General features: G+C 45.7%; 1 protein-coding gene across 2 annotated transcripts; it reads left to right on the forward strand.

The window, feature by feature from the left end:
- Positions 1–445: 445 nt before the first annotated feature.
- Positions 446–11,517, forward strand: LOC113422664 (FAM111 trypsin like peptidase A). 2 transcript variants are annotated; one of them, XM_087950557.1, is made up of 4 exons: positions 446–923; positions 1,744–1,808; positions 9,074–9,106; positions 9,155–11,517. In XM_087950557.1, exons 2-4 carry the CDS (start codon positions 1,755–1,757, stop codon positions 11,009–11,011), a joined length of 1,944 nt encoding a protein of 647 aa, XP_087806683.1. In that variant the 5' UTR covers positions 446–923; positions 1,744–1,754; the 3' UTR covers positions 11,012–11,517. The 2 variants fall into 2 exon arrangements, with proteins under 2 accessions (XP_087806683.1, XP_087806684.1); XM_087950558.1 differs by having other exon boundaries at positions 1,747–1,808.
- Positions 11,518–13,563: the final 2,046 nt, after the last annotated feature.

The following is a 13,563-nucleotide window of genomic DNA, read 5'->3' on the forward strand; positions in this document are numbered from 1 at the left end:
AGAGATTGGACTGCCATTTGTCAGAAATGGTGTAGGGTCTCCTGCTTGAGTGGGGGGTTGGACTAGATGACCTACAAGGTCCCTTCCAACTCTGATTATCTGTTATCTGTTAACTTCAGAGGGCAAGCTGTTCCACTGGTTGATTGTTAGAAAATTTCTCCTTATTTCCAGGTTGAATCTCTCCTTGTTCAAGTTTCCATCCATTGTTCCTTGTCTGGCCTTCAGGTGCTTTGGAAAATAGCTTGACCGCCTCCTTTCTGTGGCAACCCTTCAGGGGATTGGACTAGATGACCTACAAGGTCCCTTTCAACTCTGTTAATCTGTATCTATATCTGGCTCTTCTCCCGTTTTGGGCCAGGGTTAAGTGATTGCATTGGGTCAACTCATTGTTTTTTATGCCCCGGTCCCCATTTTTCATATAAGGGCTGGAATGCGAACGGGGCTTAAATTCGTGAGCACTGAATCACGCCGACAACGGTCCTCCCATCCAGCCCCCGCCAGTCCTTTCCCGCTTTCCAGTGAGGGGGAGACGATCCTGATGCTGTCCCTGCCCGGCCTCGACGACACCTCCTGGAGTGCCCCAAGAGGCCATAATAAAAGCCCAGGAATTTATCAGCATCTCGAACCAATGTTCGCTTTCGTTTCTGGGCTAGCGGCTGCTTTCTATTTCCCCGTCTTCCAAAAGGAAAAGGGCGGGACTCGCTCTTGAGGATTTTTTCAGGGTCCAAATCACCGCCCCGTAAAAGAAGTTTGAGGAAACAAATCACTTTGTCTACGACCGTCCCTGCCTTTCGAAAAGCCCACGCAAGAACTTGCGGAGTCCATTTCCCCCTTGTTTTTGGCGTTCTGGGAGGTTTGCTGGAGGTCTCCCCGTTGTCATCTTCTGTTTCCAACCCTCGGCTGATAGAAAGCGCCCCGTAAAGGTAAAGACTTATTGAATGTACTCGTGAACGCTAAACAATGGATAAAATGATTGGGATCTCCTTTATTACAATACTTTCTGCCGACAAGGGATATACCTGCTGTCTAACCAGCTAATTTAATCTCATTTCACTCGGCGGGGGGAGCGAGAAATCATAGTTGGTTGATCCAGCACAGGCAACCACAAGCCAGATATTTTGATCATGGTTTAGTTTAGTGTGAGTTGCTCAGCTAATTTTGGCTTACTCAGTAAATGGGGATAATAAGCGAAAAGCTCACCTGCTCAAAGCAGCAAAAATTCCCTAGCCTAGCTGAAAATGAATAAGGGAGTGGGTTAAAAAAAAAAGACAAAATAGCAGGAGAAATTCAGTTCAGGTAGTCCTCAACTTATAACAGTTCATTTAATGACTGTTCAAAGTTACAACATCACTGAGAAAAGCAACTTAACAACCATTTTTCACACTTACAACTGTTGTAGCATCCCCATCTGGTCACATGATTTACATTGCGATGCTTGACAACTGGCTCACATTTATGACCGTTGCAGTGTCCAGGAGTCATGTAATCAATTGCCTTTTGTGACCTTCCTGACAAGCAGAGTCAGTGGGGAAACCAAATTCACTTAACAACCATGTTATTAATTTAACAACTGCAGCTATTCACTTAACAAATGTGGCATGAACAGTCATAAAATGGGGCAAAACTCACTTAACAAATTTCTGACTTAGCAACATAAATTATAAGTGCCATTGTGGTTGTAAGTTGAGGACTACCTGTATAATCCTCTTGTTTGGGTCTTCATCTCTTTTTTTTCCCCTTTAGCAGCAATAAGGATGGAACAGTTGAAAGATGATTCCATTGCTGGAACCAGTGATGAAAATTCAAAGGTAGAATTCTTGCTTATTCTGAATTGATCACTGTTCTCATTGTCTGTGTGTGGTGAGGTGTGCTTTTCATGGGCATGTCACGACATGCCTTTCATTACTCTCCCCTTGCCTCCAAGTCTGCGGCTTAAACTTTTTCAGGTTGTGGGACATGTTAACATTTATCATTCCTATTATATACACAATTGTGGGATCATGGCTGCCAATTCTTTAGCTGGGCTTGGCCTTCCTACACGTCAAGTTCTTAGAGAACCGAGATGTTGTAAAGTATCAGCAGAGTAAATGTGTGGATCCAAGCAGCATGGCCTTTTGTTAAATGACAGACGTTTTGTCAATGTGCAGATCCTTTTAAGTGCCATCAAAGTTTTTTGGGTATCTGGGAGTTATTAACAGATAACAGATAATCAGAGTTGGAAGGGACCTTGTAGGTCATCTAGTCTAACCCGCTGCCCAAGCAGGAGACCTTACACCATTTCTGACAAATGGCAGTCCAATCTCTTCTTGAAAGTCCTCCTCTGACTGTTCAGCCGGCCTCTGCCCTTCCCCAGCCTGCTCCACAACCTCTGGAGCCACACTTCCACTCCCTGTTCCTCCTCTCCCTCAGAGTCAGTCTCCACCAGGGGCATGACACTGTCTTTATCCCTGATGGGATGCTATTTCAGAAAGTGTGGGGCTGTTTCAGAAGGCCCACTGTCTTAGTTTTCCAAGAGGGCAATGTTTAATAGAGAAGACCTAGTTGTTCTGCTTATCTACTGGGTGGGCAGAAAAAAATGGAGATAGGCAGTTCCTTAGATAACTAGGCCCTATGCCATACAGGGTTTTATTGATGACAACCAGCACTTGAAACGCAGATGGAAACCAACTGGCAGCCATGCAGCTCACCTAGCTAGCAGCAGTGACACACGGCCATAGTGTAAAAGCAACTAGCATTGTTGCTTGCGCTGCTGCAGTTTGAACCAGCTGTAGCTTCCAAATTGTATTTGAGGGCAGCCCCAGGTAGAATACATTGCAAAGCCCAATTATGAGGTCATCAGGCCACGAGTAACCACTGGAAGGCCTCCGGTTGAAGAAGGATGAGCCTGTGCAATGGCACTCCTGCCATAGCTACTACCTGCTGTTTCAGCACTAGCTGCCAGTCCAGGAGGACCCTCAAGTTGTACTCCAGTCTCAAATGGGGAAGAATTACCCTATCCAAGACCAACAATGAAAACTTCTCCAAACCGGGTAGGGAGAGGGAATAAACAGCCACAGGCATTCAGTCTTGTCTATAGCTGAACAGCCTGTAGAACTTGGGTCAAATCATACTCTAGTAATGGAAAGTTGGTTGAGTTTGAGTCTATTGTTTTTTGTCCTTAGTCTCTGAGAATACAGTTTGAAAATCCTGTTCTCATCCACACTGCCTCAAGAGTCCAGGAATGGGTTAAGCTCCTCCTTCTGACATCATAGAGCTGAGTTTGTATTATAAAAAAGTCAGCCCCTGGCTGGCCCACCCATCTTTTGGCTCAGCTTCTTGTCTGAGAGTATAGTCTTTGGAAAAAGTGCTTATAAAAAGCTGAAAGAAAGTTGGAACATCACAGGAGACAGCTAATACTTGTAAAATCAACTCCCAGGAATCCGGTGGAGCTCTGTCTCCAGGAGAGTGGGGATCCACTCTCCTGCAATGCCAAGGCTTCGGCACTGCCTCACAAAGGGCTACGGACCCAGGGAGTGCTCGCAGGAGCCTCCCATGCTGCCCTGTTGATCGCGTGGCTTGTTGATGCTGTCGCTGGCCAAGCTGCTTCACAGCTGACTCTGAAGCCTCAGTTTCACCGCTTCTCAGCTGTTGCGCTGTTATTCAATTGCTCAGGGCCTGGTAAGAGCCTAAAGAACGAAGGAGGTGGTGAGGCCATCCCAGAGCCACTCCATGTGGTGGGTGGCCATTTTGTTTTAGCCGGGTGGCCATTTTGTTTCAGGGAGAAAAGCTGCCCCAGGGCCTCACAGTTTTGTAACTCGCCTGGCCCAAAGTAACAGGCAGCACCCCAGTGGGGGAAGCTCACAGCACCCTGGGTGTCTGCTCTGTTTGCAATATGGAGAGGGAAGTCCCCCAGCTGGGGTCAAAGGATTGGAAGACAGCCAAGACTCTCAAGCCCCTTCGAGGGAGAAGAAAAGACAAAGAGCCCTTTCTGCTAACAGAGGTTGCTGCAAAAATCAGAGCCAAGGCCCTAGCTCTCAGAAAGACTTCAAAATCAGAACTTAGGGCTGAAAAGAGAAGCATGCTGCACTTGAGAAGCAGTTTGCAATGGCTTTGGCACAGATGCTGGCCTAGATTCAACAGGTTTCTCACTCTGGGGAGGTGCATGTTAGCCCTGAAGTTTCTTCCAAGGGGGGTGAATCTTCTCCCAGTCACCCGTTAGCTTGGTCCACAGAGAGTGGAGGAAGAACAGTTTCCCCAGGACCTAAGCAGATCAGGGCCTTCCTCTAGACAGGCTACCTGAGGGCCTGGCCCTTCCTTCCTTGGTGGTCAGGGGGCTCAAGGGGGCATAGGCCTAGGCCTGAAGCAACCTACATCCCCACAGCTGCAGGCCTACTTCCTGAGGAGAATAAGCCTGAGGACCTTAGGGAAATGGTCTCTGTAGCCATAAGGCAGGGCCTAGCAGAAGGATTTAAACAATTCCTTCAAACAATTCCACCGTAAATGGAAGTTGGCATCAGCTCTGTGCACGGGCGATAAGCTATTTGGCAACATCCTTGAACCATACTTGACAGAGACAAAGGACAAGAGGAAGATCCTCTCTTCAGCGGGGAAGAGGTCTGAGTATCGCCCTGGGCCATATTTTCAGCCCACATCTTTCAGACCTGAAACCAACTCTCGGTTCTTTAGAGGTCAGAGGTACTTTGCTGCTCGCCAAGACGAGTGTCCTGAAACTTCCAGCAGACAGCAACAGGTCCCCAGTAAATGGCCCTTTTGAGGGGGAGGAGGTCATTCATTCAGATGCTCGAAATGAATGCCCCATCTCCCCCCCCATCGGAGGCCATTTGGTTTTCTTTGCCTCCAGATGGGAGGAGTCTACATCAGACGCCCGGGTTCTTGAGACAGTGAGGTCGGGCCTCCAACTGGAGTTTCTCTCCCCACCTCCATGATGGTTTGTTCTCTGCTCCACTTCCAGAGACCGCTCTAAACAGGCTCTTATGGAATCGGCAATCCAACATCTTGTTGACATACAAGCCATTCAACTGGTTCCTGAGGATCTACGAGGGCAGGGCTTCTATTCTCGCCTCTTTGGGATCCCAAAGGCCTCTGGGGGTTGGCGAGCTATTTTGGACATTAAATTCTTAAACAAATGTAACCTATACAGGCGTTTTAAGATGCAGACCTTGCATTCTATCCTTGAGAGCGTTCGAGAGGGCGACCTCCTCTCTTCCATAGACCTCATGGAGGCTTAGCTCCATATTCCTATCTGGCCTCATCATTGCCAGTTTCTCCATTTTTGTTATCAGAATGAACATTTCCAGTACCAGGCACTACCCTTCGGTCCCTCGTCGGCCCCAAGGGTCTTCACGAAAGTCTTGGCAGCTTTGGCAGCTTCACTTCACACCATTCTGATGAGGGTCCAGTGCTACCTGGATGACATACTCATCTAGTCGCAGTCGATCCACTCAGCTCATCGCAACCTTCACATCACATTGCAGAGCCTACGAGACCACGGGTTCTCGATCAACCTAATGAAAAGTCACCTTTCCCCGATGACCAGGTTGCTTCACCTCAGGGCGATTATAGATATGTCACTCTGCGAGATGTTTCTCTCCCTAGATTGAGGGGAGAGCCTTCACAGTTGCATCCTTCAGATTCAGATTCAGAGCACTGTCCCATTGTCTCTACTGTCCCAGATCCTAGGAAAGATGATCTCCTGCATTGGAATCGTCCCGTGGGCCCATCTTCATGCCTGGGAACTCCAATGGTTCTTGCTCCCCTTTCAATGGGCAGGAACCAGCCATTCTACCATAAGGGTACAGGTTCCTTCTTAGGTCCTTTAGTTCTTCGCATGGTGACAGTCCCAAGCCCTAGAGAGTGGTCTTCCATTCAAGAAGCCAGACAGGATCCGGCTCACCACAGATGCCAGTCTCCATGGTTGGGGAGCCCATCTGGAGGGGGAAATAGCCCAGGGGTGTTGGTCACAGGCAGAAAGCATGTGCCCCATAAATTGGCTGGAGCTCAGGGCTATTTCTGGAACAGGGTGGCTGGTCATCATGTGTTAGTCATGATGGACAATGTGGCTGCAAATGCCCATGTCAACAGGCAAGGGGGGACCAGGTCCAGGGCCTTGATGAGAGAGGCAGAGTGCCTAGGGAGGTGGGTGGAGAGACACCTCCTTTCCATCAGGGCAGATCATATATCGGGGGTCGACAATGTCCAGACCGACTGGTTGAGTCAGTCCACAGTAGACCAGGCAGAGTGGAGTCTCCACCCCTCTGTTTCGGGACTTGTCATGCCGATTCGGTCCTCTGACTGTAGACCTCTTTGCCACCACTCAGAATGCCCAGGTGGGCAGGTTCTTCACCAGGTTTCCGACCCAGGGAGCGGAGGCGACTAATGTGCTTTGGAATGCCTGGCCTCCAGGTCTCCTCTATGCCTTTCCTCCTCTTCCCATTATTCCAGCTGTAATTTGGAAGTTGTTGGTTGAAAAGGTGGAGCTAATTCTCCTGACACCCCATTGGCCCAGGAGACCCTGGTTCCCAGATCTAGTGAACCTGTCTGTGGCCCAGCCATGGAAGATCCCGGCTTCCAGGATCTCCCTGCATCAGGGGGCATTACTTCACCCGAACCCCCAGTGGTTCAGCTTAAACGTTTGGTGCTTGAGTGGCAATCTGTGAGAGCTTCCAACTTTCCTGACAGAGTAATTGACACCATACAAGCTTCCCGAAAGTTGTCTACCACATACATCTACAATGCAACTTGGAGGGCCTTCTGCTCCTGGTGCATTCCTTTGGCCAGAGACCCCTCTTCTGCTTCTGTGGCAGAGGTGGTAATGTTCCTACAAGATGGCTTAGACAAGGGACTGGCCCCAAACATGCTTTGCCGCCAGGTAGCAACTCTCTCCTCTGTTCTATCCTGGGAGGGATATGCTTCTCTGTCCCATCACCCTTCAGTGCGCAGGTTCCTAAGGAGGGCATCTAACATTCGACCTCCTGTTGTCCATAGGTTTCCCACTTGGGATTTACCTAAAGTTTTACAAGCTCTAATGAGGCCCCCTTTTGAGCCCCTCAGATCTGTATCTCTACAAAAGCTGTCCCTCAAGGTATTTTTAGTGGCCATTACCTTGGCCAGGAGAGTGTCTGAATTAGCGGCACTTTCGGTACGACAGGACCTGTGTCTTTTCCATCAGAACTGGGTAGTTCTTAGGTTACACCCCATGTTTGTCCCTAAGATAAACACTTGGTTTCACTGGGTGCAAGATGTGTTACCAGACTTTTGCCCCAGACCACAAAATGAATTGGAACACAGGTGGCATGTACTGGATGTGAACTGAATTTACATCAAATGGATGGTGGCCTTTGAAAAATCTGAAGCCATGTTTGTGCCATTTCATCACTTTACCCTGGGAAACAAGGTGACTTCATTGACAATTGGTAGGTGGATCAAAGCTTGTATATCCAAGGCATACCAAACTTTGTCCATGCCAGTCCCCAGACGCATCACGGCCTACTCCACTAGGAGTGCGACTACTTCGGCCACCTGGTCTACTCAAGCATCACTGGAGGAGATCTGCAGAGTGGCTACCTGGGCTTCGGCTTCGCCGTTTATATGGCATTATCTCCTGGATTCATTTGCCTCAGCCCAGGCATCGTTTGGTTGGAGGGTGCTTCAACAGGTGGTTCCTCAGTCGGAGTGACTGGCCCAGACATTGGCCCTCCCGTGGACATGCAGGCTTTGGTATGTCCCATTCCTGGACTCTTGAGGCAGCGTGGATGAGAATGGGCATTGGTATAATTACCTGAGAACGCCCTTTCTATCTACGCTGCAAGAGAGTCCAGCCACACTATATAAGTCTGGTTATGATGGTTGGGGAGGGGTGAAATTAATTTCTTGCTTATCTTCTAGAGACACATTACGTCTGTCAAGTATCCTCGCCTAGAAGATGGGTAGGCCAGCCAGGGGCTGGCTTTTTTATAGTGGCAGACTCAGCTCTATGATGTCAGAAGGAGGAGCTTAACCCATTCCTGGACTCTTTTGCAGCGTAGATAGAAAGGGCATTCTCAGGTAATTATACCAATGCCCAGTCCATCCCTTAAGTAACCACTGATCTAGCAAAATGCAATACGAGTGCCCCTGTGCAGGCACCCTGCCCCCCCACGCATGCACACATCCCTCGTGCATGTTCCCCAACCCCTGTGCATGTATGTGCATCCCCTGGATGCGCCCCGTGCATGCACGGCAGAGACCTAAAGACCAGCTGACCAGCGGGAGGCACGTGCACATACGCGGTGGAACTGAGCTGAGGCGACGGCTAGTGTGCCCGCAGAGAGGGCTTTGCATGCCACCTGTGGCACGAGTGGCATAGGTTCACCATCATGGGGCTAAGGGCTCCCTGCTAACTTGGCTTTCACCTGCTCCAGAGGAAGAAACAGAAACTTTGAAAGACAAACATGGAGTCTATCCTCTTCCTGTTTTTAAATGTCACATAAGAGAAGCCAGTTCTCCTGACTGGATCCTTGGTGTTTGGTTTTGAAAGTGTTAGTTGACTCTGCTATTACTGGGAGTGATAAATCAGGCTAACTTTCCTTTAATTCTTTTCCTGTTGGGATGTCATGGTGGAATTTCTCCACAGTCTCCATACCTTTCCTTACTACATTATGGAATCACATGCATCTGGAGATAAGGGTAGAGCAGAACATGTTTTAAATTAATCTATGATCGAGAATCCCAGGTCTGCAGTGAGCCTGGTTACAGAGAAGATTTTAAGTCCCTTCAGCTTGAATATATAGAGACAATTGCCCTTAAGGTTATTGTGTTCAAGAGGAAAAAGTATCTGGTACTGTAGACATGTTGAGCCAAGATTTGTGCTCATGGTCTTAATTATTTTCTTTCTTTCTTTAAGTAGCTTCATTATATTCAATTCAGGAAATGCCTGAATTGGGCTAAAAGCACCTATGAAAACATCCCATACAAAATTTTGTTTCACATCTACCTTACATAGGTGCTAGGCACCACATGGTCTTTTTACTGTTGTCGTTTTAATGAAAAACAAAATACCAAACCAAATGCATATTTAATTGTTTCCTTTTATTAGATCAAAGAAGAAGTACGAATTAACAATGAATATGATTTTCCTGAAAACATTCCAACAATTTGCAAGGAGTTAAGTGTAGAAGAACGAACATTCAGGGTGAAATTTGGTGGAAATGGGAAGAAGTATCTTGTGAGTGGCTTACTTACTGACAGTATACTTCATGCCCTCCGGTCTAGTAAACGTGTTCGTGACTGGATGGACAGCAAGAAGACAGAAGAGTTCTACTTAATAGAGAGGAAAGAGTCTTCCGATGTCTGTGTCAATCTGGGAATGCCTTTAAAGTATGTATCTGAAAACTCATTATTTGAAATGAAGTCCTACAGGCCGAATACACAGGGAATAAATGAGAACACTAATGAAGGATGGTATCGCCGATATGACAATAGCGAAAAAGAATGTATAGTGTTCTATATCCGTGGAATAGGTTCTAGAATGGAAAACAGTGGAGCACTGAGCCGTAGGTTAATCAAAAAACCCAGACTACTTAATGAATATTGCGTATTTTGTATCTTTGCCCCCAAAGAAGAATCCATCAAAGATGCCCTGTGCAAGGATGGCCGCTTTCTTCCATTGCTAAAAGAAGAGGATTGGGCCCTGATAAAAGATGGAACCCTCATAGAGAACAAATTTCCAGTTAATATATTATCAGATAAAGTTTATGAAATTGAGGTGGAGTCTAAGAAAGGTGCCAGATGTAGTGGTGATCAAAACAAGAAACTGAATGATTTAGATTTGGAGGAGCAGCAGCTGAGTACCCTTGAAAACCCACAGCCACCTCCAGACTTTGAGGAGGAAGAGCTCAGTGCTTCTAAAAAACAACAGCCAGAGCCGGATTGTGAGCAGGGACAGCTCAGCACTTCTAAAAAACAACAGCAGCGGAACCTTGAATGGCAGATCCTGCAGTTGTATCCTAAGCTGAAGGAAGCACAAGAAAACATTGAGAAATTTTTGACACGTAACAAAAAGGATTTTGAAGTTTATAAAAGAGAGTTTTGCAAGGAGATAAATGACGTTCTTTCATTCAAGTTGGTGAAGACTCTTGCTAAAAAGGGTGATTCAGTTGGCTTTATAGAATGGAGGAATCTTAACAGTGAAGGGTCTGCAACTTGCTTCGTTCTCCGTGGTAGATATATATTAACGTGTTACCATGTAATAAAGTTTATAGTTGGAGAAGGAAATGAAGCAAAGGACTGGGGAAATATAATTAAGCAGTCAGCCCGTGTAACTTTCTCTTTTGAAGAAGAGAAACCTGAAGAAAAGTGGTTCTCATTGGAGAACTGGTTTGAAATAGCAGATGCGGATCTTGATTTTGCTGTCCTGAAGTTGGAAGAAAATGAAAATAAAAGTCGTCATCCTCCATCAGGACTGTTGCAATTACCTTTTCTATCAGATGCAAACGGTCCCATTTTTATCATAGGTCACCCAAATGGAGAAATCAAGTCCATGGATATTTGTCTTGTTGTCAGTAGACTTGACCGTGGCAATGAATTTAGCAATCATTTGAACAAACGCAAGCAAATTGAATGTAGCAAAGATGTATGTGGTAATAGCCCACAGAATAAGTGCATCCATATGTATAATCCAAAAGATTTTGAGAGAGAGAGAAGTGATCTTAATGTTGTCACCTACAATACCTGTTTTTTAAGAGGGTCATCGGGTTCACCTGTGTTTACCAAAGATGGGCATCTTGTTGCTTTGCATGCTGCTGGATTTGCTTATAAAATGGGAAGCAAAGAGTGCAGCATAATTGAATATGGCTATTTAATGCATGAAATTTTTTCAAAAATTCAATCCGAATTTAAAGATTGGTATGATACTTTAATTGCTCCTGAGGCAAGGGAAGATAGCTCACATGGGGATGCACATATGAGTGAGGCAGCGGAGGAAATGGATTGTAGTTCTTATCAGTCCACTTCTCCAAAAAATGAAATTGCTTGAGGGAAAGTTATCTGCCAAGGTTCTGCTTTCTTTGACAGATACATTTATTTTCAAATATACAGGCTGAACATAGCTGCCACTCTACATTAAATTTTTCAACCAATGCCTCACAGTTTAGTGTCCATTGCATTTTTAGAGCTCCCAGTAGCATACATTCTTTTGTAGTTGTGTATTTGTACTTCTTCCTTTAAAAGACACTGTCTTTTATTATTTGTGAGAGAAGAAGAGTGGAACTAAAGTGAGATCGCAGTTGGTGACTTACAAATTTTCTAGTATTCTAGCCAAAATGCTAAGTGAAGGGGGAGTGGGTTAGATTACTAAGTCACAACTTTACTGTCTAGAGGGATCATGTGGATTTTTTTGATGGGTTCTCTAATAGTTTCCAAGTTGCCCATGCTACTTATTTAACTGTAATTTCCTAACTTTGATCTTATATTTCATATTTACAATTTATGATTGCCTTAGTCTATCATGGCATGTAATCAATAAAGTTTTGGATTCTTCGAGCCATTGCATTGTTTCCATTTCTGTTTCTTGCAACTTAATATTCATAAGAAACTTTAAACCAGGAAACCAATGAGACAGTATTGTGTGTATTGTAATTTGCTGCAAATACCAGCTGGTGGCAACAGGATCTATCAGAACATAGTTTGGGCAAGCATTTGGGTTTAGAAAAATCAGAGACAAGACAAATTAATACTATTGAATGCAATTATTCCTATATAAAATTAGAACAGCGAGTAATATAAATCTTGAATTAATGATGCAAAAAGCTTTCAAGAATTGATGCTCAGGGAAAAGCAATACAGTAAAAATTCCCAAAGTACTAAATCTCTATCAAGAATGTCCTTTTCTTTGATGGGTACATGTGAATTCTTGGCAACTCTTGTACCCTCAGGAAGACTTGTCATAGGATATTATCCTAGCTCAAACACTGGCTTTTTCTTACATGTTAGAGAATTTCTATACTGGTGTTTTTACCCTTCTCTCACCCCTGTTTCCTGCTCTAAAAAGAAGTACTTGAAAATAAAAAAAATGTTAAACATGTGAGACTAACTGCCTGAAATTGGCATGGTTAATGCTTTATAAAGCAGCAGTCTCCAATTTTTGTGGCTTGGCAGCCTGGCTGGGGGGTGGGGTGGTAGCGGAACCGGGCAGCTGGATTTACACAAGCAGCAGGCCTGCGCGCATGCACATGTGCACATGGGTCAACTTGCACAAATTGAGCTGCATATGCATGTGCAAGCATGCCGGCTCGCTGCTTGTGTAAGTGCAGCTGCACCCATGCATGCCAGCCCACCAGTTGCATGGTCCAATTCCAAATAGTCCATAGCCTGGTAGTGGGTTATGGATAAGCTGCAGGTTGTCGACCCCTGCTTTAAAGCAGGGGTCGCCAACCTTTTGGACCTCAGGGACCAACAAACTCATAATTTTAAATCCCGCGGACCACTAATATGATTTTTGACTGACGGTGGCTTGCTGACGTTGGTGGGAAAGTCGGTCCCATATTCCAGAGCCGCAGTAGACACAAGACTGGCCCTTTGGTCATCCCAGAGCCTCCAGTCCATGGCACCCAGGTGGAGGAGCAGCTGCTCCGAGATGACCAAAGGGCCAGTCCTGTGACTACTGCAGCTCTGGAACCTGGGACCGACTTTCCCACCAAAGTCAGCAAGTTACCCTGGGGCGGATTTCCCTCCCCCGCCATTGGTCTTACCTTCCAGTTCTAGCTCACATGGCTCTACTCAAGGTAATATTTGCGCTCGGCTAAAGGGGGAGGCAGCAGGTGGGCAGCTCAGCCTTGGGTTCCCAGACAGCCTGGATTAATTGCTTTGGGGGGGACATTTCTCTGCAGACCACCATAATTTCTCATGGACTACCAGTGGTCCCCAGCCCATTGGTTGGCAACCCCTACTTTAAAGGGTCTACCCTCCCTGTTACCTTCATTCAAAAGTACAGGGGATCCATGGAAGTGTAGCGTTCAAGGAAGTCAAACTGATGATCGTGAATTTGCAATTGGCACCCTTCCGGGTAGGGCAGGACTCTTATTGCGCAATCATAGTTGCTATCTTGACTTTTGGACCCCCCCTTGCAGGTGCACTTACATCTTGCCAAAAACTGAAGCAGCTTCATATACTATTTACATTTCTCCATTAATCCCATTACTTTAGAAAGCTAAAAGGTACAGAAAACTCTCTTTCCCATGATTGTCCAAATTACTGCCACCGAGAAGTATATACCCCTGTTAAAGTCTGCAGTTGGTTCTTTCAAAATGAATCTTCGTTCTTGAATCAGATCAAATCAAGACGAATCACTCGTCCTGAACTAGAATATCCAATTGAAATTGCATCAGGCCCTCTTGGAATTTCAAAATGCCCATTGGAAATGGATCCAAGATGGTTTGCACAGATGGAAAACTTCTGCATATGTTTATACTGTCACACTAATATTTTTTTTTCTGTGAAAAGAAAAAAAATTAGAATCTCTAATATTTTAAAAGATGTATAAAGGATGGAAATAGATTTCTATATGAATATCATCATTCCATGGGAGAA

Source organism: Notechis scutatus, chromosome 1 (assembly GCF_049901735.1).
Source record: "Notechis scutatus isolate UNSWTSFEM ecotype Mainland chromosome 1, rNotScu1.2, whole genome shotgun sequence".
NCBI classification, from domain to species: Eukaryota; Metazoa; Chordata; class Lepidosauria; order Squamata; family Elapidae; genus Notechis; species Notechis scutatus.